This window comes from Halichoerus grypus, chromosome 14 (assembly GCF_964656455.1).
Source record: "Halichoerus grypus chromosome 14, mHalGry1.hap1.1, whole genome shotgun sequence".
In the NCBI taxonomy this organism is placed as follows: domain Eukaryota; kingdom Metazoa; phylum Chordata; class Mammalia; order Carnivora; family Phocidae; genus Halichoerus; species Halichoerus grypus.
This window is the reverse complement of record NC_135725.1, coordinates 61,548,261-61,573,853: the sequence shown is the minus strand read 5'-3', so window position 1 is coordinate 61,573,853 and position 25,593 is coordinate 61,548,261. Positions and strand designations below refer to the sequence as shown.

The following is a 25,593-nucleotide window of genomic DNA, read 5'->3' as shown; positions in this document are numbered from 1 at the left end:
GCCCCCTTTCTCTCTGCTGCTGCACCTTGCTGTTTCCCCAAGCCCTTAGCACCACATTCTAAGCAAGTTCTTCTCAGTCTTTTCCATGGCCTGTGTCCTAGCTCAGACAGAAAATGAAAATTGTACAGTATGCTGAAATAAAAGTACTGAAGATAAAAATCTCGGCACCAAATATAGTATTGAGGCTTCCAATCTGTGCGTGGTCTATTTCTCCATTTATATTTAGATCTTTGATTTCTCTTAGTGGTGGTTGCGTTGTAGAGGTTTTACACCTCTTTTCCTAGATGTTATTTCTTAATTCTAATTGTAGATTCTTGTGAATATTCTCCATACATAATCACATCATCTGTGGATAAAGACTGTTTTACTCCTTTCCAACCTTTATGCCTGTTTTATTTTCTTACCAACTTGGGCTAGTTGGGCCCTTCAGTATAATGTTCAGGAGAAGTGCTAACAGTGGGCATCCTTGTCTTTGATATATATTAAATTTAAAGAATCTGTTTATGCACAGAGGAACATATGGGCTTACCTAGTTAAATCATTCACCACTTTTACTTTTCATAGGTATGGCTAATGTAAAAGCAGCCCCAAAGATCATTGACACGGGAGGAGGCTTCATTCTGGAAGAGGAAGAAGAAGAACAACATACAATTGGAAAAGTTGTCCATCAACCAGGTAAAGTGTATTTTCAGAAAATAGGTATCTGGATTGGTCATTTTGAGTAACTTGCATAATTTTTTGTAAATAGATGTTAATGCCATACTTGTCAGTGAGCAGGTCAGCTTTGTAAGAGGCATACAGTTTGGCAGTTTTGCTAATAGATTAAAAATTAAACAGATTTGGCAATGATTAGTTTAACTTGTGGTTTGTGTACTTAGGGTTGATGCTGTCTGTTATTTTAAAATAGGCAGGGATAGCCAATATATTGACTGATAGTCCATTGTCTTGATAGGCTGAAATGAGGGGCTAGAACCCAAGAAATAAAATTTAAGACATTCTTTTATTTGTTTGGAGGAAAAATGGGGTATATATATCTGTAGCGCTATCCTTGGGGAGGCTTAAAAAACCTATTTTAGTTTTAGCTGTGGCAACAGAAATGTTATATGTTCATCAAGCTAGGTAAGAGTCCCGTTCTATTCCACTGTTTTCAGAAGCTGAGACTTGAAGGATTAAAATATTTGTTCAGTTTGGGTGCCATATTTAAGGGGGATATTGACAGGTATATAGTGTCCAAAACAGTGGTCAAAATGGATGTCTTCATATTGACATGTGAGGAACAGTTGTCAAAACTGGTTAGGTTTAACTGAGAGGACACTTCTAACTGCCTGCAAGTGTAAGAAGTGCTTCTCTGTGGAAGAGAGATTATACTTACTGTGATTTGCTTTGGAGGGCAGAACTTGGAACAGTGGGTGACAATTACAATACAGTGAGGGAGATTTCAGCCCAGTACCGTGCATGTATTTAGCACTTCGCACTTATAGAATGTTGGCACATATTTTATGTGAGTCTCATGGTGACTCTGTGAAATGGAAAAACTCCCTAACCGTGGGAATTGCTGCTTCTAAATAGCAAAACAGGGAGGGGTTCAGAGATTGAAAGACCTGACCAGGATATATTAGAGAAGCCCTGTATGAGGAGGGAAGGCATTGAATTAAAGACCTTTAGAGTCCCTATGATTTTATGGATATGAAGACACATTGTAACTTTAGTCTGCAGATTTTGGATTCAACTGGGGCTATAAAGCCTATACTTTCATTTAACAGATCACACAACCAATTTTTTTTTTTTTTTTTTAATTTTATTTGTCTGAGAAAGAGAGCGCGTGCACACAAGCAGGGGGAGTGGCAGGCAGAGGGAGAAGCAGGCTCGCCACTGAGCAGGGAGCCCGATGCAGGACTTGATCCCAGGACCCTGGGATCATGACCTGACACGAAGGCAGACGCTTAACGACTGAGCCACCCAGGCGCCCCATCACATGACAAATATTTATCGTCACCTGTTGTAGTGCCTTCCTGCTTAACGAAGGTATACCTGTGACATTGGCTGTTACTCATGCATTGATGCTATGGCTGCTGCATGCGAATAGGACTTGGGTCGTGAATTTGTGGAAGTTAGAAAAGGTGTGTGTTGGTTTGCAGACTGGCCTGGCACACACAGGGCAAGAGACTGAAGGAGTCAGGCCACTCCAGATTGGTAGGTGGCAGCTTTAACTAGCAAGGGAATGTAGGAGGCGTCTTGGGTGGCTGCAAGATGAGTAGATCTCTGCACCCACCTGCCAGATCTTCACAGTTTATATAGAGGCTTAACTGGGTTCGGTCACATATTCAGGTCAGATGGCCTCTATGAGACCTTACTCTCTCAAGGGTTTGTCCTTGGAACAGCTCCCACTGTGGGATTGGTGGGCAGAATGAGCATTCCAAGAACAGGGTAGGGGCTGAGGAGTCTCTGATTGCCCAGATCCGCCTCATAGGTCAGCTGGCCATCACGTCCTCTCGATCACCTCCTTCAACAGTGTCCCCTTTGGGAGACAGATTAGAAAAGGTCCTCATTCTCTGGGCTGACTTAGTCTGGGAGAGGGAGAGAGACTCTCCAGCAGATTCCTTCCCCTGAGCGCAAAGCCTGTCGTGGGGCTCAGCCTAACGACCCATGAGATCATGACGTGAGCAGAAATCAAGAGTCAGACACTTAACCAGCTGAGCCACCCAGGCGCCCCTCTATCTATCATGTTTTCTTTGTTAATTTTTTTTTTTTAAATTTATTCATTTGAGGCAGAGAGAAAGAGCAATGAGCAGGGAAGAGAGGCAGAGGGAGAGGGAGAAGCAGACTCCTCACTGAGCAGGGAGCCCGATGTGGGGCTCGATCCCAGGACCCTGGATCATGACCTGAGCTGAAGGCAGATGCTTAACCAACTGAGCCACTCAGGCGCCCCTTTGTTAATTTTTAAAGAGCTTCAGCATAGCTGAGAAAAATCAAAATTATTTGGGCCATTAAATTATTTGGGTCATTTGCCTATAAAGCAAAGCCTATCAAATGCTTTTATAATCTAGAATAGAGGTTCATCAGAATCACTAGGAAGGTGATAAGGGAACGGGGGGTGAAGGTGATTAAAAGATATGGACTTCTAGTTATAAAGTAAGTCATGAGGATGTGTTGTACAGCATGGCAACTAGTTAATATTACTGTGCTGCATATTTGAAAGCTGCTAGGAGAGTAGATCTTAAAAGTTCTCATAAGAAAGATTTTGTAAACTATGGTGACAGATGTTAACGAGACTTATTTGATAATTTCACAATATATGTAAATATTGAGTCACTATGTTAGACATCTGAAACTAATACAATGTCAGTTATACCTCAAAAAGATATGTGTGCACGTACGAGTACTTGTGTGTGTGCGTACATATATGTACACACACGTGCATGTCTTCACACATATGTGTACACACATGTGCATGTATTTCTTAGCTCTGTCCACAGAAAGGGCCTTGAAGTGAAGATAACCCAGTGGCAGTGAGCATACCTGCTGTCCAGATCTTGGACTCTGATACTGTTCCCCCACTGAGAGGAGCCAGGGCCCTTCAGAGAAATAGCTGATTCTAGGGTTGGGGCAGGATGGCCACCAGGTGAGTTTGGAACATTCTGTAATGCCAGAAATATGTAAGCGTTCAGAAGTGATAAAAGTGTGTTACACAGCTTGAAGGGGCTCCTGCTAGCCAAATCTGAGACCATTTGAGCACCAGAGTCAATAAGGACACTACTGAGTGATAATGCCATTGGACAAAAGAGGGATCTGTGAGTCTGTATCATAATTAGGTACATGAGTGAGTGAATGGCGGGGAGGGAAGGCTCTTGCTTACACTAGACTGCCAATTTTCACGTGGTAAATATAAAGGGGGTGAAGGAGTAGAAAAATCATCATGTACATTTAAAATTTTCCATCATAAAGACTTTCTAAAATTAGGAAAATGTTCTGCACATTTTATGGCTTTCGATTAATAATGCTGTTCAGTAGTCTCCTAATTGGTATGTCAGACCTCTGTTTTTCTCCATTCTAACACATTCTAGTAATCAAGTTTTTGAAGATCTTTGACTCTATTTTTAACTTTTCCTTTTGTCTATAGCTGTGCCCCGCTAATATTTTATAAGGAAGAGTGATATTTTTGTTAGAGTTTGGAGATAGTGGAATTAAGGGGTGGTAGAATATTAACTGACCTTGTTGCGTTGGAAGTAGGTAAGGGAAGGCAGTGATAGGAATGTGTCGAACCAACTGGACAAATGATGACTCCCTTCTTCTTTCCACTGGGGGTTGGCAGTAGCTATCATCCTAAAGACGTACTAGTAAAACTTTCAGATTTGCTGAGAGAACCAAACTTTCAGATTTGCTGAGAAATTCTATAGGATAAAGATCCTTAGCCAGGTATTTGAAGTCCTCAAAAAAATTGAGTTTTACTCTACCTGGAGTAGTTTCTGTGCTGGGAGTTGAGGATATATAGCTAAATATAATCTTCACCCTCAAGTTTACAGTCTCATTGTTGAGGTATTTACTCTGTTGGTGGTGGTGGTGGGGAGGGTGGAGTGGAGGGGGAGAAAGTTTCCCATTTGAAAGTGAATTCTGTGTTGTCTCTTCTGCTGTTGACTTGCACTTTACCACTCTTTCCGTGTTGTGTTAGTATCCATCTTCCCTGTCTGTAAGCAGCCCCCTCTGCTCCCTTCTACTCTGGGACTCACCTCCTTTGTACTTTCAACAGTACGGTGGTAGGTCGAATAGCGGTCCCCAAAGATGTCCACATTCCAATCACCATGGAACCCATGATATATGACCGTACATAACAAAAGGGACTTTGCAGATATGATTAAGGTTAAAGACCTTGAGATGTGTGGGAGATTATTCTGTATTATCCAGGTGGGCCCAGTGTAATTATAGGTACTTAAAAGTAAAAGGCAGGAGAGAGGCACAGGGAGATGTGATTATGGAAGAAGCCAGAGTGATGGGAGAAGCTGCTACTGCCGGTTTGGAAGTTGGAGGAAGGGAGTCCTGAATCAAGGCAGGACTGAAAATGGCAGGTAATAGATTGTGTCCTAAAACTTCCAGAAAGGAATGCAGCCCTGCCTGCACCTTGACTGTAGCCCACTGAGACCCGTGTCAGACTTACAAACTACAGATCTGTAAGATAATAAGTGTGTTATTTTAGCCCGAAGATTTGTGGTCATTTGTTACAGCAGCAATACAGAGCTAATACAAGCACCTTACACGTGGTTTTGGGTTCAAACGTACTTGATGAATTGATAGTTTTTTCCTTAAAATTTTTTTTAAGATAAATAGAAGATTACTTAATCATGGTTTTGTCTTTGATGTAAATGTATTTGTGTCCATTATAAAGTACATGCTGATAAACTTAAGATAGGGGAAAATACATTTTTCTAAGTCACAAAAAAGTAAACTTAAAGAATTAACCTTCCTTTCTTTAGGACCTGTTATGGAATTTGATTATGCAGTATGTGAAGAGTGTGGTAAAGAATTTATGGATTCTTACCTTATGAGCCACTTTGATCTGGCAACTTGTGATAACTGCAGGTACTTATTTCAGACGATGTTCTCAATTGCTAAAGTTTACTGTTTGCATGTAGGTTTAGTGCAAAACCATAATTAGATCCATGTGGATTTAATATTAGTAATTACAATTTTTGTTTTAGCTGTTTCCTAAAATTTCTGTGGTTTCCATTTTGTCAAAGAAATACAGGAAGCCTGTGCTTATCACAGTGATGAGGACAGCCCTGGTTCAGCTGTAGATCTGTCCTCCTCCTTTCTCTGGGCCTGGTGGGTCTTTACCCTCTCTCATTAGCAAGTTCCTAACCCCTCTCTTCCCCTGGTCCCTGAGGGTCCCCTGTGTCTTACCCCGGGGTATGCGGACACCTTGGTCAGAGGACTGGGGCCTTCAGTGAGAGGAGGGGAGAGAAGAGAGGAGGAAAAGTCACATTCTTCTCTCATCCTTTTTCTTCCTCTCCTGGCCTCTGGCCTCTTTCTGTCACCCCAGGATGATGCTTCTCACTCCTCCTGGTTCCGTCCCTACTGTTTACCCCAGCACGTCCTGTGTTGGTGTCTTTCATGCCTTAAGACCCCATCTGGGATTCTTACTGAGCCCTCTTCTCTGTTGCCTGGTCCTTCTTCTTGGACCTGCTACCCTAGATCAACTGCTCACCTGCCTGGAGGACCTGGCTTCTTCGAGTCCCTGCTGCAGGGGAGGGAGACATTCCCACTGACTTGTTGCTGGGTAGAATCCTGAGAAGAGGGAATGGGAGATATTGCTTGTCTCACGATCAGATCTGTGACTGGAAATGTTTGGCTCCCGGGGCACCTGGGTGGCTCAGTCGTTAAGCGTCTGCCTTCATCTCAGGTCATGATCCCGGGGTCCTGGGATCGAGCCCCACATCGGGCTCCCTGCTCTGCGGGAAGCCTGCTTCTCCTTCTCCCTTTGCTGCTCCCCCTGCTTGTGCTCTCTCTCTCTCTCTCAAATAAATAAAAATCTTTAAAAAAAAATGTTTTTTAAAAAATGTGGTTGCAATTGGAATTACAAATTATAAACTCTGTTCCAATTGACACACAGTGGTTAAGAGCCACAGCATTATCACTTCTTAAAGTAAGGATGGATAGCTTTTGGGAACTAAATTATCACATATAATCCTATTTCCCTGAGAAGATGGAAGCAACTAATGTATCAGTTTAAAGAAAGTTGTGTAGTAGTCTGGAAAAAAGATACTTTTAAAGTAATTAGGAACACAGCCCTCCATTCTGTTTCCTTTCAATGTCTTCGAAGATTTTAATTTTAGTAGAGTACCTGTCCCCTCTTTTAGCTTAAACTTCTAAGTTATTTAGCTTTCATGAAGTTATTCCCAATCTTAAGTCTCTCCTCCCCTCCCTGACCTATACCTCATTTCAGTAAAGGCCAACTTCATTGGCTGTTTCTCTGCTTATCCCGTGTTTAATTCCAAATCCAGTTGGATCTGTGTTCCTTCCAGATCCTTGCTTCGCCCCCTCGCCCCTCCCACCACTACCTCAGCCGAGGCCACCATCAGCCCCTGTCTGGAGCCCGGCACTGGTGGTCTTCTAACTGGCCTGTGCCCCCAACTTTGCACCATTGGCTTCTTCTACGGAGACATTTTAGTCAGAACTCTTCAACAGTTTTTAATCCATGTAGACTAGAACTGTCTCCACACTGCTTAGAGGGCTCCCGCATGTCTCAGACTTGATCTCCCGCCCCTCCTCACCGTCTTCCCTCCCTTAAGCCTTCTGGTCCCCGCTGGCTCACTTGCCGTGAGTCCAGTTGTGAAGCGCACTCCTGCCCTAGAGCCTTTGCACTTGCTGTTCTCTCTGCTTAGGATGTTCTTTCTCCAGCTGTTCAGAATGTTCTCTGACTTTTTAAGGGCCCTGCTCAAATGCCCCCTCATCAGTGGCCTTCTTTGATTACCCAGTCTATCAAACTTTCCGTTCTTTACCATGCTTTGTGTTTCTTTATAGCACTTTTATCTGTCATTATGTTTGCTTATTGTCTTCTCCTAACCAGAATGGGAGCTTCATGAAAACAAGGCTTTGTTTTCTTTGCTGTTTTTCTAGTACTTTGAGTCATACCTGGCATGTAGATGGAGAACAAAATAAATGAGAACTGTGTGACTGACTATACCTCCATTTTTACCTTGACTTTGAACAAGCTCAGAGCCAATTGGAAACTCAAGTGTGTTGGCGTAGTTGGACCTTGTATACTTATATTCCTTATATTCCATCCATGAGATATTTTCTTACCCATTGAGTCTTCTCATTTATATTTGCTGTACTCTTAGTCATTTCAAATCCATTGTGGCAAAGAGGGACTTCAAGTAAGTAGAAAGAAATTCTTATTAAATGACCTGGATCTGCTGCTAATATAATATAGCTTCTCCAAATAAGTAAAAGATAAAGTATTTTTCTGTTTAGAATTTTTATGCTGCTAACTTGACCGTGAGAATTGAAGGAAAAGCTATTTTATTTTTTTAAAGATTTTTTTATTAATTTGAGGGAGAGTGAGCACGTAGAGTGAGTGAGAGAGAACCTGAGTAGGTGTGGAGGGGCAGAGGGAGCCAGAGAAGCAGGCTCCCCGCTGAGCAGGGAGCCTGATGCAAGGCTCGATCCCAGGACCTCAAGGTCATGACCCAAACCAAAGGCAGATGCTTAACTGACTGAGCCACCCAGCACCCCAGGAAAAACTGTTTTAAAATAATGTTTTGGCAAGCATGCCCCTAGGTTGTTGGACTATTTGAAAACATAGTTTATTTAAAATAACTAACATAGTACTGGACTTAATTTATTTTCAGAGATGCTGATGATAAACACAAGCTCATAACTAAAACAGAAGCCAAACAAGAATACCTTCTGAAAGACTGTGATTTAGAAAAAAGAGAACCAGCTCTTAAATTTATTGTGAAGAAGAATCCTCATCATTCACAATGGGGTGATATGAAACTCTACTTAAAATTACAGGTCTCTGATACATTATACTTGGTCATTTTAAGTCCTCGGTTGGGTGAAGTTTTAATTGTAAACTAGGTATAATTAGTTTAGTTTTGCTTACAGAGCTAAAAAGATCCTTTTCCTTCTGTTTTGTATATGAGTCATAGTCGTATGTAACGACATTTAATAACATCTGGGTTTACTTTTTGGTGTGGCACTTTGGGGCAGATATGTTACTGTCAGGTAGTGTTACTAGGACAATTGGGGAACTAGGTTGGGATTAAGAGTTGGGCCCCATTTCCCTACCCGCCCACCCTCCAAATGAAAACCCTAGAAAGTTTCAGGAATTTCACAGATGCCTAAAATCTAACTCCACTTGGGAAATGCTCATCTGGAACAGTGTCAAGTGTCCATGTAACTGCTGTGTTTCAGAGTGGATCTTCTCAACTTCTCGTGCTGTAGTGGTGTGCGGAGATAGGTACCCACTTAGTGTGGGCCTTGAGTCAGAGCCTCCTGTATCTATCCTAGAATAGTACATACGTTCTATTTTTGTGCCATTATATAAAAAAATGTTGAGAGGCATTGGTTTAGAGCAGGTTGACTGGAAAATACTAGAAAATCCTAGTAGCTTCAAATAAAATTAAGAAACTACATTGTAAAGCCAGTCACTTATTGAATTTTATTAAACCTAAGACACCATTAATTAGAAGATTCACCATTATTTTATGTATCATTAAAATGAAAAAACGCCAACCCAATGCTTTCTTATCACTTGAAGCTTTTATTTTATACTTACTGAAATAGTGCCATTAGATTTATTAGGTTTTTTTTTTGCTATATATCATGCTTGTGCATACATACATAAGAAATGCAACTACAACAGATTTATTAAGGTATTCCTAAACTTCTTTGCATTCAGAGTCCAATTCTTCTGAACCACTTTTTGACTCAACTGTTAAAGCATCGGTGAGCAGGTGGCTGGTGCTGCAGCATTTCAGGGGTGTTAAAGTGTGGAAAAGGTGATGTTTGAGAATTTAGGAAATGCCAGGATATCACTTGATCATGTCAGGAAGAAATCTGAGTTTGGCTACCTTGATTGATATTTTGGTTCCCTTAACATATTGTGAGAGAGATCCTGAGCATAATTCTTAGTGTGTTTGTTAGTCTCCTAAATGTAAATAAATATTATAAAGAGTAAAGATATTATAATGCAAAGTTTTTAAACTAGAATAAAGACTTTAGGTCATTCAGGTACTAGAGTTTAAAAAAAAAAAAAAAAAGTTGACATTGTAAAGATCAGAAGTTAGTAATGGACCAAGGAGGAAAAGAGCAGTAGTGACTGATTCTCTGTGTGAGAAGTTTTTGGAGATGACCTCATATTCAGACGGACTGTTGCTAATTGGTCTGCAGATTATTTTGGCGAGTGTGACAAAACTCAGCAGACCCACTGACTACTGGTACTTTGGTGGATTTGTGTGAAAACAATGTCGCAGAGAAACAATTACAGTCAGAGGACAGCTCTTGCACTTAGAGTCTAATCAAGCCTACATTTAGGCTGAGGTTCCATAGGCTTAGATAGAGGTGTTATTAGAGTTGTTTCTTAGCACTATTTAAAATCTCTTCAAAATTTCAAATACTTAAAAAATTGCCCTTGAGTGAGATCATGTTTTGGTGTCTGTGGATTTAATCATTATGACTTTATAATACTTAACAACTTAAATCTGGATTCTGTGTTGTAGATTGTGAAGAGGTCTCTTGAAGTTTGGGGTAGTCAGGAAGCATTAGAAGAAGCAAAGGAAGCTCGACAGGAAAACCGAGAGAAAATGAAACAGAAGAAGTTTGATAAGAAAGTAAAAGGTAAGTGAAGCGGTGCCTGGCTGGTTCCGTGGGTAGAGCGTAAGACTCTTGATCTCAGGGTTGTGAGTCCAAGCCCCACACTGGGTATAGAGAGTACTTAAAAATAAAATCTTAAAAAAAAAAAAAGTGGCTACATTGATCTCATGAAGGACTGTATTTTATTGACTTCCAAAAAGACTTTAGGTAAGTTGTTCTTGTTTAAAGATCTGTCACAGTAGATTGGAATGTTTTTTCATAGATTGAAACAAGAAAATACTGAAAGTTTGCCCTCTGCAGGTTGGTGTTTGAGGCTCTCGGTGCAAACCTCAGAGTACGGCAGTTCTAAAAAGTGTGGAAATCCTCCTCTTAAAGTGAACTGTGTGTTTATATAGGAACAATGGTAGATCAGGGATATATCCTCGGTCAAGGATTTGGCATCAGTTCAGTCTTAAATATGACTAACAGGGTTATAAAAAGGATATCCACCAGCAAACCTCTCTAATTGCTTAAAATGAAAAAATCATGCCTAAGTGTTAGTCCTCTAATTTAGTAGCTAGAAGGAGCCTTCTCATGTCAGCAAGTCGAATCATTTTCCTTCTATGTGAATAAAAGACCTAGAAAGGTAGAGTGACTTGTTACATCAGTAGTCATTAGCGAGGTGGGACCGGAAGCAGGCTTTCCTAACCGAAAGTCTGCATCAGTACATTCATTCCTCTGCCCATACATCTGTCTATCCATTCCTTTGTCCGTGTGTGTCTGTGTGTCCGTCTGTGCGTCAGTCCGTCCATCAGCGCATCCAGCAGCGTCACCAGGCACTGTGCTAGCGTCCTGCTGGAGTCCGAGCTGGTCCGGCTCCTGCTGGAGTGTGGTCAGTACCGTGATGGTGAGCGTGGGCTGCTGTCAGAGCAGTGGGAGCACTCAGACTCGGTGGGACCACGGACTCCCTGGAGAGTCCTGCACGGCGGGCATAGATGTGCTTCCGGCAGCACATGTAGAGTCCTGGTGTGGTGTGTGGTGCATCTGACAGCATGTGTTTTATGTGTTTACGGGGTTTGTATACATCCATTTAAAATGAGTGTCTTAGCCATAATAAATAAATTTGCTTTTGTGCTTAGCATTTAGAAGAGGTTTTGGAAGATAGCTCAGATGTGTTAAATAATACAGCAGGAACAAAAATTGAGTGTAAGCCTGCCTTGTTTCTTCTTGTGAGGATCTTTTTTCCCTCTTCTCAGTACAAGATTGATTTGTGTGCAGTGCAGAAAAGTTCGGAAACTGCAAAGAACTTGTAGTAGTCTCCTGCCCAGAGACCATCAATAGTGACGTTTTAATGTCTGTTTTTCTAGTTCTCTTCTACACACAGACTCTTTAAAAATATTTCTTATAAAAATAGAAGCACTGTTGGACCCTTATGAAGTTTATCAAAACCTCATGATAAAAAAAAAAACCTCATGATAAACATCCTTATATATGTCTTTATATAAATTATAGTGACTTAAGAGATCAGCTCCTGGATCGGGGGTAAGCACACTTCTCTGGCTTGGTTAGATTTCCTGTGGCAAACTGTGCCGTGTAGAAGCATTTCACTGAAGAATCTTCCCCACATGAGCCGCTGCTGTACCAGGTCACTGAAAACACCAGCAAGGACCGACTGAGAGGCTTTGGAAAGACTTCTTTCAATTTGGTCCTTTCCTTTAATCTTTTATTAGATTATGTTCCACCTCACATTTTACCCCAGCCCTTCCTTCTTCCAGCATCAAGGAGAGCCTGGAGGGGGAAAGTAACAGAAGCTTCTTACTGGGCCTGAGAGAGGAAGGCAGAGTTACAGACTCATTACAGACCAGCCTGGGCTTGTTGGTAACTCCAGCTACCTGAATCGCCTCCACTCTTCCCTCTCTGCTGCCCCTCGAAGCCACTTTCCTGATGGTATTTTGGTGTAGACTATAGTATATGGATAAAGGAATTAGAAACTTAGACCTGCAAGTGATGAAATACTTTAAAAAGGGGGGGCGGTCTGTAATTTTTATTTAGATACTATCTCTGTAGTTTGGTCAAGAGGTCATTTAAATGTGGCTAAGTTCCTTAATTTGACTAACAGTAAAAGATTATAGCATCTCTTTTATACTTTTTTTCTATAAAAATCAAATTATAAAAATTTGATCCTATAGATCAAATATTAGTACGCATAGAACAGTTCTTCTAAGATTTATATAATTTTTATAGGTATTGTTTTAAAGAAACATAAACTCAAATATAATTGGCTTTTTTTTCACTGTATTAAATTGCTGCTGTTAATCACCAGATAAACTATGGATTTCCTTCTTCGTTGAAGAGTTTGAATTTGCCCTGAATTTTTTCATGGACCCTTAAGATTGGTTTCTTTAATTCAGTTCCATTCTTGTTGGGATGAAGCATGTCTTTTTGAGGAAATTTTTCTGAGTGGTATGTTTTCCTAGTCTCTCCAAATCTGAGTGTTTTCCAGTTTCCCTTGCATATGAAAACCTGAGCACGCTCTTAGTTATGAAAGCATTACTCCATTGTCTTCTGGTGTTTTCCTGTGCAGAGGTCGGTGTGGTACCCTGTTTAATTATGGCTCCTTCTCGTTGGTTTACTTTAGAGGTCGGTGAACATGTTCCAGTTCTCCTGACTAGGCCACAAAGGGCTGAGAGTGGAGTAGACACTATAGAGATTAGAAACAAGGACCTTACCGTGCAGTTTGCTCAGAACAGAGAGGAATAAAAGCAAGTCTAAAAGTTTAGTTGAAAAGAAATTGGAACCTGGTTCCTCTTGGTCTTCTGATTTTGATCCACAAAGAAGCTGACACAAAGCTTACTTCTTTATGGAAAGGTAAGAGATTACATTTACCTGCTTTGAGAATGTGATCTACTTAGCAGTTTGAGAAAGAACTGGTTTTACTACAAAGAAATTTAAGTATAAATAGTATAAGGTATTTATAAATATAGGCAAAGTAAAAGACAATTATTGTCAGCAAATTCAAATTGTTCTAGATCTCTTAGATGCAAGCACGCAGCAGTAGAAACGAGGGCATCACTGCTGCTCAGTTTAACTGGATTTCAACAAATGCATTACGTGCCGCCTCTGACACTGGATGAGAACTCTCATCTGGTGCAAATACACAGGACGTTTTGGGCTTGCATGCCTCTCTACAAATAAGGTGGAGACGAGGCTTTTCTTTCAAGTTATACTCTGTGTTCTCTTACTTAGTACTGACAGAGGTAAGCCTTCTAAAAAATGGAAAATTATTCTTCATTGTTTGTTACTATGTACTCTTCCCCTCAAAAGAGGTGGGTAAGAAAAGCCCACGTGGGGGCTCCTACTGAGTGTGGGGACATCTTACGTTCTGGCCTGTGGTTCTATTTATGACTGTTTTCGGGCTTCTCTCAAGAGTTTGAAGGATACAATTCCATGTTCCTCTGCTTCAGTATTTGGAGGACAAGATCAGATCAAAGCTTCATGTTACTATTTCCTTGTGACTTTTCCTCTAGTTAACAAGGAGCCCCCTATGCAACTTCCTGCCCTTCCATCAAGTATTTAGAAACATTTTGTCTCCCTCAGCTAGTTCTCCTGAGTTTACCTCCTAAACAGCATTGGGCTTCTTTGAATACAAGCTGTCTCTTCTACAAAAGTAGGATATCAGGCAAATAAAATACAAGTTTCGGAGTGGCATAAACTAAATTTTTCATTGAAACAAGGATTTAAGGGAAGACTTCTTTGGGTAAAAAGAGTAACTATCTGAAGATATCCATAGCAAGACTGGTTACTGTGAACATTTTTATAAATTTCCAGAGAGGCAGTCCACAGCTTTCTGTGCTGTGAAATTCTAGGCCCGCAGGACTAGGAGGCTGTAAGCCGGTAACCTGCTGCTTTGTTCTCCAGCTCAGCTAGGCTTTCGGCGCTGCCGGGCGTGACCCCTCCTCCTGTCCCCAGGGCTAGCGGCGAGGCGCTGCTGCCCTTCAAGGTCTGCCCTCTCTGCCTTCCTCTTCTCACTCAGCAGTAGGTGGTGACCTCTACTTTCCAAAGTTTTAAGTTGCTTAAATGAAGTAATGTAAAAGATGTATTTATCTTTATTTAAAAAATTTTTATTTCACCAGATGTTGACATTTTGCCACATTTGTTCACACACACACACACACACACACGCTTTGTTGACCCATTTAAGAGCTGCGTGAGGACATTGTGATTCTTAATATTTCAGGATGTTATCTCCTGTAAACAGTGACATTCTGTGTAATTGGAAAAACAGTGTCATACTCAGTAAAGTTAATAATATAATGTTGTCTAGTAGGTCTTAGACATTCAGTCGTTCTGATGTCCTTCACAGCTTTTTAGTTGTTGGATCCAAGGGCCAATCAAGGTTGATGCATATCTGTACTCTTTTAGGTCCTCAGCCAGTTTTGTTTTGTTTTTGGGACTATTGACATTTTTGGAGACTGCCACCTGTTTTGCAGAATGTCCTCATTTAGGTTTATTAGCAGCTCATTTTCACACAATTAGATAGTGGGCATTTTGGTAGGAGTCCTTCCCTGGTGATGTGTCCACGTGTGTCACGTTAGGAGACACATGCTGTCAGCTAAGAAAGGGATCCTCCGTTTGCTAGCGTGGTTGGGGCAGTGTCTGCTAGATTTGCCCATTGTCCAGGTGCGCTTTCCCCTTTGTAATTAGGAGGAAATCTGTGGGCTGGACCCGGGTACTGTGTGAGCATCTCCTTCCTTAAGTCTCACTCCTGGGTTTTAGCGCATGGCATGATTCTTGCCCCAATCTGTTGTTACTAGGCTGGATATAAGTGGTGATTTTCTATTTCTGTTATTTCTGTAATTATTTGGCTTCCTTTGGGAAGAAGAATTTTTTTTAGTATTAGTTGGATTCATGGATTCTTCTCAAATCAGTGTTATAGTCCATTCCTCTTATTCATTTTGAGGCTCAAATGGTCTCTAATTTGGCCCCTTCAAGCAAACTCCTGACTTTTAAAGTTTTTATTTGGAAATCAGTTCAGAAAGTTCCAGAAGATTGCAAAGATTAGTATAAAGGATACAGGGGTTGTATCCTTTCTCCAGAGTGATCTGTTAGCCATTTGTATTCTGTACGCGACACTTGCTCGAGCCGTTGGAGAGGAGGTTGCACACGTCACTGTCCCCAGCGCTGCAGCGCATGCTTCCCCGGGAACAGCAGTTTCCTTGTGCAGGACCAGAGGGTAGTCGTGAGATTTTTATCTCCTCTGTCACCCAGAGTCTAGTTCTGTTAGTTTGCCCAGTAATGTCCTGTGTGGTTTTTCATTATAGCTCAGGATCCAGTCTAGGATCAGGCATTAGCTCGAAGTACCAAGTTTTTCTAAATTTCTTTATTCTGGAATATTTCCAGAGCTTCTCTCTCTTTTGACATTGACATTTTTGAAGAAGTCTGTTCCCTTCCCCATCTTGCTTTTTTTAGAAATGTTTTTCATTTGGGACTTTTCAGAGGCTTCCCAATGGTTAGATTCATGTTATGCATTTCAGGCTGGAGATGGTACATAAATGACCTATTTCTTAGGGCATCGTATCTGGAGATCTACGTCTGTCTGCCTTCAACGATGATGTTAAAACTTTTAATTTCATAGGCCAAAAAAAAAAAAAAAAGGTTATAGCCAACCAAATATCCTGTTTCTCCTAAACACTTCCCCTGAGATTTAGCACTCAGTCACAGATGGTTCTTGCCTGAACCAGTCTTTAGTATACTTTTTGAAAAAATGGTTTTTTTCAGTGCTCTCTCCATGTTTAGCCAGTTAGAAGTCTGCATTCTGCAGCATCCTTTCTGCCATTTATTATTGGCATGGATTCATGAATTCCTGTTCTCCATGGCTTTTGGTTCATTTCTGTCCTTATTTTGGTGTTCAAATTGTCTGAGATTTGGGCTAAGAGGAATCTTCTTTAAGCTAGCTCCTGTCCTTTTGCCATGTCTTCATTGTTGAGGACTTCTGCTTTTTAGCACAATAACATGTATATATCTGTATTTTTATGTCTGCCCCATATGTTATAAATTAATACCTTGAGTTCACACTCATACCCAATTCTAATCCAGGATTTTAGGGTTCATTTTCGTTTTCTTTCTTTCTTTGTAACTCCCTTCTCTGACAGTGAGAAATCTGATTCGCATTATCCTTAATGTAGTTATTTGATGCCTCTGTATGTAATTTCCCATCACGGTTGCTAGCAGCCTGCACCACAGGGAGATCCTCCTTACTTTTCTGGGGCTCCCTCCACCCTACCACAGATGCCTGCTTTACTTGCTCCACTTACTGGCTTTAGGACTAGATTGTTCAGGAAGGAAAAGAAGGCAAGAAAATGATAAAACATACATTTTAGTACTTCCTTATTTTCTAGCACAAATTTTTCCAGGAGTGTCTAGTAAATACTAAAAGATATGGCTTTGTCATTATTCTTGATAAACTAGCTGAGGGTTGGGAAGAAAAAGCCATAAAGTCAGTAAAAACCTTATATTCAATTATGGCTAGTAAACTAGATGTTGTCAGTATTCTAGCGTTAAGCAAATAGTTTTCTTCTCTCTCTTCCTGAGTTTACGTAATGCTCAAGTTAGAGGTTAGCTTAGCAGTGACCGGGATGCAGTCAGATTTTGAGAGCATTTTCTCAGTGGAGTAGTAAAGGAAAAGTGGCTAGGGTACTTTATATCAGAACAAATTTGGAAGGGAGGTATTGGAACTCAAACAGGAGACCTCTTCTTGTCATTGACTGAAACCATGAGGCATCTGTGCTAGTCAGCACATGATTTCATTTTTTATTTAGAAAATACCCTAAGGTAAAATAAAAAAAGGGTAGGACATTCCAGGTATGTCTAGAAAAAATTGCTGCCTTCAGAATGTGACGAATATAGGAATAAAGATTATTGTTTGGATGAACACGATTTTCCCCCTAGTTTGGAAACTGTCTAGAGGTGCATGCATTGAAGCCTGAATATAGTGGTCTGAGACCCAGTACTTCTCATACTGGAGGTGGGAAAAGGCAGCACAGCCTTTGTGGTTAACAGGAACCTGAGCTAGACCACGCTGTTGGCATCAACTAGCGGTTTTATCTTAGGCACAACGTATGTAACTCCTTTGGGTTTTCTCATCTGTTAAAAGTGGGATGGTAGGGGCGCCTGGGTGGCTCAGTCGTGAAGCGTCTGCATTCGGCTCAGGAGCCCCACATCGGGCTCCCTGCTCCGCGGGAAGCCTGCTTCTCCCTCCCCCCTGCTTGTGTTCCTGCTCTCGCTATCTTCCTGTCAAATAAATAAATAAAATCTTAAAAAAAAAAAAAAAAAAAAGAAACCTTAAAAAAAAAAGTGGGATGGTAGTTGTACTTAATCTCAAAGGGTTGTGAGGATTAAATGTGTTTATAAAGTGCTTAGAACAGTGCCTGATACATAGCACTACATCTGCTTATCCCTAAGATACAATAAAGGCTGAAATACAAAGATTCGAGTATTTTGATACTACTTACAAATCTAAAGAGGATTAAAGAAAATGTGTGATCACTTGGTGTACAGTGATTTTTATAGTTGAGATTATGTAATGTACTCTTCCTTAGGTAGCGTGCTCTCAGAGCTGGGCTTGATGGATCACTGGTCAGAATAAAAAAATTAGTGTTGCTTTTTATTCATTAAACTGGAAACGGAGAAGTTATTAGCTTGTTAATTTCCAGTTAACACTAAGCATTTGGTTTCTTCAGGTACTGCAGTGCGAACTTTTAAAATGTGATTGGCTTAGTTGCTCAAAGCATCCAAGAGTTTTTTTTTTTAAATAACACTTTAACATGATACAGTGGAAAAAGTTCTAAACTCTGGAATAACTGACCTGCAGTCACATGCTATTTTTGTTCCATTTTCCTACCTACAAAATAAAGTAGTAAAATAAAAACTGTGGTTCTTTCCAGCTCTTAATTGCCTTTGATTCTTATATTTAGATTGTACTTTGCAATAATTGGCAATCCCTCTCCTAAAATATTGCTCTCATTTTATAAGATAAGGAACTGAACAGACTTCAAGCAGTTTCTCTAAGATGAAACCCCAGCATAGTAGCAGACTTCTTGGCTTTCTAGTTCTCTTGCAAGCAAAGCTTGGCCTGCCTCTTACAGAAGTGGCCCCTAATGCACAGAACTTTGAAATGCATCTTGTCCTGAGTTATCCTGGCTGACTCCCCTCTCCTGCTGCAGCACCATTTTTCTTAGCTGCTTGAACAAATCCCATTTTTTAAAATCCCCTTTTACTCATCTTCTGAATTTTTTTGTTTTACTGTCCCTCTTAACCCACTTACCCCATCTCTGTATATCCCATTTCACGTGGCTCCAACAATGAGTAATTTTACAGGCCAAGCTGGCCAAGGTTCTAGAATCAATTTTGATTTGTTATAAAATTAATGTAAACCATATTTGGTTTACACACAAGCAAGCTTGATGGATTTTGGGATTCAGCTGAATAGCATCACTGAAAGACCTTTTCCTTATTTTCTTAGAATTACGGCGAGCAGTAAGAAGCAGCGTATGGAGAAGGGAAACAGTTGCTCATCAACATGAGTATGGACCAGAAGAAAACCTAGAGGATGACATGTATCGGAAGACTTGTACGGTGTGTGGCCATGAGCTGACATATGAGAAGATGTGACTAGTTAAGTGTAAAGTATTCACAGATGAATGAACACTCGTGTAAATAATGCTAAATAGAAATGTGTATGTTACGGCTTAAGAGCAAGTTTCAGTTAGAGTCCAGCAGGTCTGGTTGTGGGCAAAGTACTGGGTCTGGGATTGCTTTTCTCTACAACAGGGATGGGAGCGAGGGGTGGAATAGGTTCAAAAGTTAGATTAGAGCTAAAACTGAGAAATAAACCAAACCAAACCCTAGATTGGAATAGAAGGAAGAGCTTTTAGTAAGGGCAGAAGCAACTGAAGCAGATTCTTCTCCCAGGAAACAAGGGACAGTGGTAGACCCTGCGCCCCGGAGGCTAGCCAGGTCTTCTAGACGCTGTCTCCATGTGAGGGAGTGGGGAGCTGTTGTTGGCCAAGGCCTGACTGGACAGCAGTAACTGAATCGTGGCAGTCTGATCATGTTTTCTGTATCCTTACAGTTTACTACCGTAGGCCCTAAGGTCCGTGTCTAGATAGCCCTTTTCAAATACGGATTAAAATGGAAAAACAGCCATATTGTCTTATTGATCAAAAAAGGTACTAAGTTTATCCTAACTTGTTAACATTTTACAGAGCACTTACCGTGGACCAGGTAGGTGTGATGCGAAATGGCTTACAGGTATTCTCATTTAATCCTGGGAGGGAGGAGATCTTGTGTTTACTTAGCACTTTTAAAGGAAGTGATAACCTACAACCCGCCATCACCCCAGGCGTCTGGATCCAGTTTAGCTCGTCAGTTTTGCCCGTCTTGCCAAAAAGATCACAAGGATTTGTGCTTGACTACAGGGTCTGTGCATGACTTTTTTTTTTTTTTAACCTGTTCAAGTAAAGATAAACTGGATATTTTCAAGTTGTTCTTTGACATGGCTTTTTTAGTCCGGTTGCTACAAAGAGAATAGGAAGTTTATATGTTTTCATCTTCCTTTGTAGATGAGCTCTCCTGGAGAGTATGCTTGAAGAAAGGCAAGTCCAAACTAGTCCAACTCAAATAGACTTGAGACTGTAATTACTAATTGTTCTCTAAGAATTCAACATAGAAATGTTTACTATTAGTCAAGTGTTGATTTTTTTTTTAACGTGCCATGCTAATTATTTAGTAAAAATTTATTCAGAATGGGTAGCCAGACCTTCCTGGGACCACAGAAAAGCTTCCAGCTTGATGTCAACAGAGTAATGAGGGGTCTAGGCAGCTGACAACGGTATTAACTGTGTGGGCCATAAAGAGCCGTTGCGCCCCATGGACCTAGGTTCAAATTCCACTTTCTAGCTGTGGGGCTTGGGCAGGTTACTCCATGGGCCCCTTTTTATCTGCTGGGTGGGCATAATCATCTCTCAGAGGATGGTTGGGAAGATTAAATAGGGTGAATCTGTGGCATGTGGCACAGACCAGCCACTTGTTCATGAGCACGTATTCTCATCAGGACAGTATAGTTCTAGATTTGTCTAGTTTCACGTATGCTTCTATTCCACTCTTTCATCATCACTTGAAGATGATCCCAGTATCCAGAGAACACTGACGGCCCAATGTATTCTACCCAGGTTGGCAAGTTCTTTCCTCATTTTCAGGTATAACTACAGATTAGTAAATTATACAACAAACTACTACTTTCCAGAAAGAGCAAGCAAACTTATTTTCATATGAACCACTGCCTGAATTATTCCTGGAAGGGAGATTTAGAATCAAGGAAAACAAAGCATATGTTCGTTCACTTTGACAATGAAAATGTTAAATTAAATGGCATTGATAGAATATTTAACGTTGATTTCTTTGCAAGATACGGTAGTGACATGCCATTCTTTTGTATTAGCTGCTTTAGTGGGGGAAAGCAGCTGCTGAATGTTTTTGCTCTTACACATTTTTTTGAAATTCAACTTCTAGTTTTTTTTATAAACTTAGCTGCCAAACTGTACAGAGCAGGGTCACATCAGTGAATTCTTGTTAGAAGCAATATTATACATGAAGAGAGGATCCAAGATTAAAATTCCTCTAGACTTGGGATCAAGCAGGTATAACCAGCCACACTGCAGTACACTGGGATAGGGAGGGCTACAGGGCGGTATAGGGCCAAAGTTACCAGAGCCTTAAATGGTTATCGTTTCGGCTTCTTGAGGACAGGAGCCAGGTCTAACTGATTACTGTTTGTGGGAAGGAGGAACAGCATAACCAAAAGAATATTTAGACAAGAACCTGGGTGTTAGTCCCTTTCCTGCTAGTAACTTGCCATGCACCCTTAATTCTGTGAATAATTATTTCTTGTTTTAAATGGTATGGTATTTAAAAAATTCTGGGAACTCCTGTCTCTTGAGTAGACTATATTCTGTAGCCCCTGAATGCGGGGTAAACAAAAGAGACTGGGTAACAATATGAAAAATACTAATGCATCCTAAATTTATGATGTAATAAGTTAAAAATATCTATGTTGTACAAAGGCATAGAAATACTACTTACCAGTTGGGTTGTTGATAAACTTTCCCCAAGGTTTAGTGAAGTCTTAAAATGCTTGCAGCGTGCAATGTCAGATAATCCCTTATGCTTATTTTATGTGCATGCTTATCTCAGTTAAGCTTTAATACTGTATAGGAAACAGGCTCAAGAATTAGTAATTACTTGGACCAAGTTCTGTAGAAAAAAAACCCAAACCTATATATAATTCCAAGTACAGTTTTAGCCAATCTAGCTACTTCTATTTCCACTTTAGCGCGTACCTCACTAGTGGACCTTGGACAAATCTGTCTCTGAGACTAGAGGAGATGACCAGATGGCTCTCAGGTCACGGTTCCCAGAGCTGCCACAGAATGGACAGCACTGGGGGAGACTTCAGAACGCTGGCTGGCTCTGTTTCACCCCCAGAGATTGTGGTTTAATTTAGAATATAACTGTAAAGAATTTGGGTAGTGCTACTCTGAATAACATTTATTAAGTAATGTCTTAAAATATTAAGATACTTTTGGAGAGAGAATTCCAAATGAGGGAAGTAGATGTTCAATAAGAAACCACTGATTTTCAAGTAGACTGAGATGATAAATCATGAAATACCAAAGTTTAAAAAACATTTTTAGTTTTATTTCAGCCATATTAGGTTATCCATGAGCTGTGAGAAGCTATGCTACTTGATAGTAAACCCACCAGTTCTATATACTACTTTGTAAGCTGGACCTCTAGTGTTCACATACCTCAAATCACTTATCTTTTGTGCCTTAAGGAGGAAAAAATACCAGAAAAGTTGTATCTGTCACATATATAATACATCCTATGGTCATCGTCACATTGTCAGTTGGGAATTTTTGCTTTGTACGGGCAATTAAAGGTAATCAATGCTTTATTCTTCACTGTCCTCCTCCCCCTCCCCCTTTAATAAGTGAAAGGATGCTACAAGAAAGCAAGCATTCAAACCATCAAAAAAATAAGACAAATTATTTTGAGATATTTTTAAAAAATCTTGACAGGGGAATAAAAGGACCCTCAGGCCTGTAGGGCACAGAACTGCTGGAACACAGCCAGGATATGAGGGTCTAACTCAGCAGTGAAGAGCAGGTTCTCCAGGGTCACCATGTACTGCTGGATTATTTGGTGATGCTGTGGACACAGAAAAGGGGATGTTTAGGTCAGGAAAAAGACCACTTGAGCAATCTTGCAGAACACTTCCCTCAGCAGCCTGCCCACGTTGTGGAATGATGGGAAGGGGTAGGAGAAAAAAAGTGGTTATGCTCGAGAGGAAGAATGGGCTCCTGAAAAGCCCCAACGTTAAGAAAATGTAGTTGGAAATAAAAAAAAAGCAGGTAGGATGTTCATGGCCGGAACGGGATTTGAATGTAAACGTAATTCATGCTTCAGAGCAGTGGCGGCCACAGGCGGGGCAGCTGGGTCCCTAAGGGGGAGGACAAAGGTAGCCCAGACAGGGACTGGCCCAAGATTAAAAACCACCCGGGAAAGCAGATGAAAACTATGGTTGCTGAAACATGAGAAAAGATACTTTGCACTAATTTCCTTTTTTTGTTTTACTGGTTAGAGCATTTAAAATTTTTTTCTTTTACAAAAAGATAACAGATGACTGGCTAATTCTCTAGTAACTACTCTACAAAATAAGAAACCCAAACTTCATTTTGTCTGTTAAAAATAAATAGCTCATCTGTCTCACTGAAAATCCGACTTGTTGAGGCTATGTGGAGGGGAAAAGTGCCAGAAAATGCAAATCTCTTGTGTGTGTGCCTGTATGACTTGCACATACTGAGACCCCTGTAGGCCTAGCGAACAGCAATTAGGAATCTGGATGGTAGAGGAGTCATTTAAGCCTAAATACTCTGATGAGCCACAGTAGGAGCAAATGGACATTAGAAGGGCCTTAGAGGTACTACACAACCTCCTGACAAATCTGACCGTTTTTTAAAATGCAAAATCCTTGTGCCTGAGAATAGTGATGTTTATTATCTAATCAGTTTCCTACAAACCTGTAAGAAGATCTGCTGGAGCCTCTCTATACAGTTCTTATACCATGGGGTTAATACGCTGGTCCCATCAGTCTCACATCGTACTAAGTGTTCGGTCAAGATCATGATAAAACGCTGGAAAGGGGGTACAAAGTTAAAGCAGTGTTACAGGGAGAATTCTTATACTTCAGAAAAAATCACATTTTCGACCAAGAGACCTCAAAGGCATTCCTGTTCCACTTGGTCTTTGTGGTATGTATTACCAACCTTCCTAAGTTAATAAATACTGTCAGTCTAGAAAGGCAGACCGGTACTAATGTTAGTACATCCTTTTTTCAATACCTGAACACCTTTAATATCTAGATTACTATGCTTGTCATTTTTCTCAGCATCTATTTTTAAGGACCTAATCAGAAATGCATGTATAAAATGATCATCTATTTCATCAGAAGGGAAAATAAATGATCAACAATTGGGAATAACTAAATGAGAGGTACTTAAAAGTATCCTCACACATTCTGTTAAAGCCTGGAGCAATGGTCCTGTAAGAACGCTAAGTAAACACCACAAACATGGTTACCTTCAAGTAGTAAACTTTTACTTCCTTTGTAAATTTTTGTATTTTAAACTTCTATAAATGATTATGTATTATGATTAAAAATCACATTTTTCAAACTTTTTTTTTTTTAACCTGTCAGTGTCCCAAGCCAAGATACCTGGAATATGACAAGGAAGAGGTTCTTCTGTTCACTCTGAGCAGATTCCACTTTTTCTTGCAATCTTTCTATTTGCTCCTCCAGAGCCCCATCTTTCCTGTCACTGCTTCTGTCATCATCGTCACTTCGCTGCAGGATGCACAGGAACAAAAGGAAAATGCCATTAGAATTCCAGCATATTAAACCCCATCAAGTAAGGGGAAGGATGTTCCTGTGTCTGGTCAAATGCCACTTGCAGACTTGTATTCTAAGGTGCAAGTACTCTGCCACCCTCCATGCACACATACCCCCACCAGTCCTGTGGGCACTTATCCAGGCCAGGGAAACGTTGCGGCACCCGTCTTGGGTAACAGCGGGTGGGGATGTCTGCATTCCCAGCAGAAGTGAGTTACACCTTTTACGAGATAGTCCATTCAGGGAGAAAGTGTGTGTCACATTTTTCCTCCATTCAAAATGAAAACAGCTTTGAGCTCCATGGAAAATGTACAGTAGATTCTTGTTATTCACCATCATTATGTTTATGCATTTGCTGTGAACCCTGAATTGGTGAACACTGAACCACTGCTTAGGGAAGTACAGGGTTAGATTCTCAGGAGCCTTTTGGCTAAGATGACACACTGTTGTTGAGGCCCCATCTGTGATGGCCGCCTTCTACCCTTTATGCAAAATTATCAGAACCCTCTCTCTGTTTTTACAGAATTCTGCTTTTATCTCTAACGTAGCACCTGTTATGGGGTCTGCCTTATTCTGTTGGAGGCAACTGGGTAGATGCTGGTTTTTCCCTAATAGCACACTAAGGCTAGGTTCTAACTACTACTGCCTGGTAGACCCTTCTGTGATGAGGGAAATGTTATGTCACTCTGTGCTGCCCATCACGGCAGCCACTAGCCATACAGGACTGTTGAGCGCTTGAAATGGGATTGGTGTGACTAAAGAACTGAATTCTAAATTGTATTTCATTTTAATTCACTTACAGTTATATGTGGCTAGCAAGTTACTGTGTTGGACACCACCTATCTAGAGAACGGTGTGGCATGAAGGAAAGTCCCTGGAATTTGACAGGCCTGGGTCAGATCCTAAGCTCTGTCACTTACCAACCATGTAAGCTTGAGCAAGTTACTTAAGTTCTCTGAGCCTCAATTTGGACATGTATAAAATGGGGATGACATCATTTACCTTGCAGTATTTTACAGTTTGTGAATGTGTGTTTATATACCATATGTATGTATGTATATCTATATGGAGACTAGCACTTGAACCTGCTATAGGTTCATGTAAGTCATTAAATTTGTTTCCACCTACTCTGGCAAATATGCACAACACTGGAAAATCCTGTCATGAAGAATACTAGGAGTACTGTTATGTAAAATTGTGGAATGCAGCTCACTGCTTCCCCCCAAAATGGCTAACCATACTCAGTGATAGGACAAGTATTCTGTAAACCGGGGAAGGACTGCCCATCCCTC

At 40.7% G+C, this 25,593-nt stretch overlaps 2 protein-coding genes across 12 annotated transcripts in view; one reads left to right on the top strand and one right to left on the bottom strand.

The window, feature by feature from the left end:
* The window catches only part of XPA (XPA, DNA damage recognition and repair factor), a 34,176-nt gene that overhangs the window by 1,673 nt on the left and 6,910 nt on the right, over positions 1 to 25,593 (top strand). The window contains exons 2-8 of one of the 8 annotated variants that reach the window (XR_013443763.1): positions 565 to 675; positions 5,469 to 5,574; positions 8,346 to 8,511; positions 10,221 to 10,338; positions 18,815 to 18,966; positions 24,110 to 24,320; positions 25,104 to 25,447. Coding sequence is in view for 4 of the 8 variants with exons in the window: in XM_036092836.2 (XP_035948729.1) it covers positions 565 to 675; positions 5,469 to 5,574; positions 8,346 to 8,511; positions 10,221 to 10,338; positions 18,815 to 18,963 (650 nt within the window). In the remaining 4 variants the exon portion in view is untranslated. Of the gene's footprint in view, positions 1 to 564; positions 676 to 5,468; positions 5,575 to 8,345; positions 8,512 to 10,220; positions 10,339 to 12,931; positions 13,162 to 18,814; positions 19,494 to 19,913; positions 24,087 to 24,109; positions 25,448 to 25,593 lie in introns of those variants that run through there. The other 7 variants (XR_013443765.1, XR_013443764.1, XR_013443766.1 and 4 more) reach the window with 7 other exon arrangements.
* Positions 22,026 to 25,593, bottom strand: part of NCBP1 (nuclear cap binding protein subunit 1) — a 38,197-nt gene continuing 34,629 nt past the window's right edge. For all 4 annotated transcript variants that reach the window (XM_078061496.1, XM_036092833.2, XM_036092831.1 and 1 more), the window contains 3 exons: positions 24,128 to 24,256; positions 23,433 to 23,546; positions 22,026 to 22,560 (listed from right to left, as the gene is read on the bottom strand). In XM_078061496.1, coding sequence (XP_077917622.1) covers positions 22,447 to 22,560; positions 23,433 to 23,546; positions 24,128 to 24,256 — 357 coding nt within the window. In that variant the 3' untranslated portion in view covers positions 22,026 to 22,446. The remainder of the gene's footprint in view (positions 22,561 to 23,432; positions 23,547 to 24,127; positions 24,257 to 25,593) is intronic.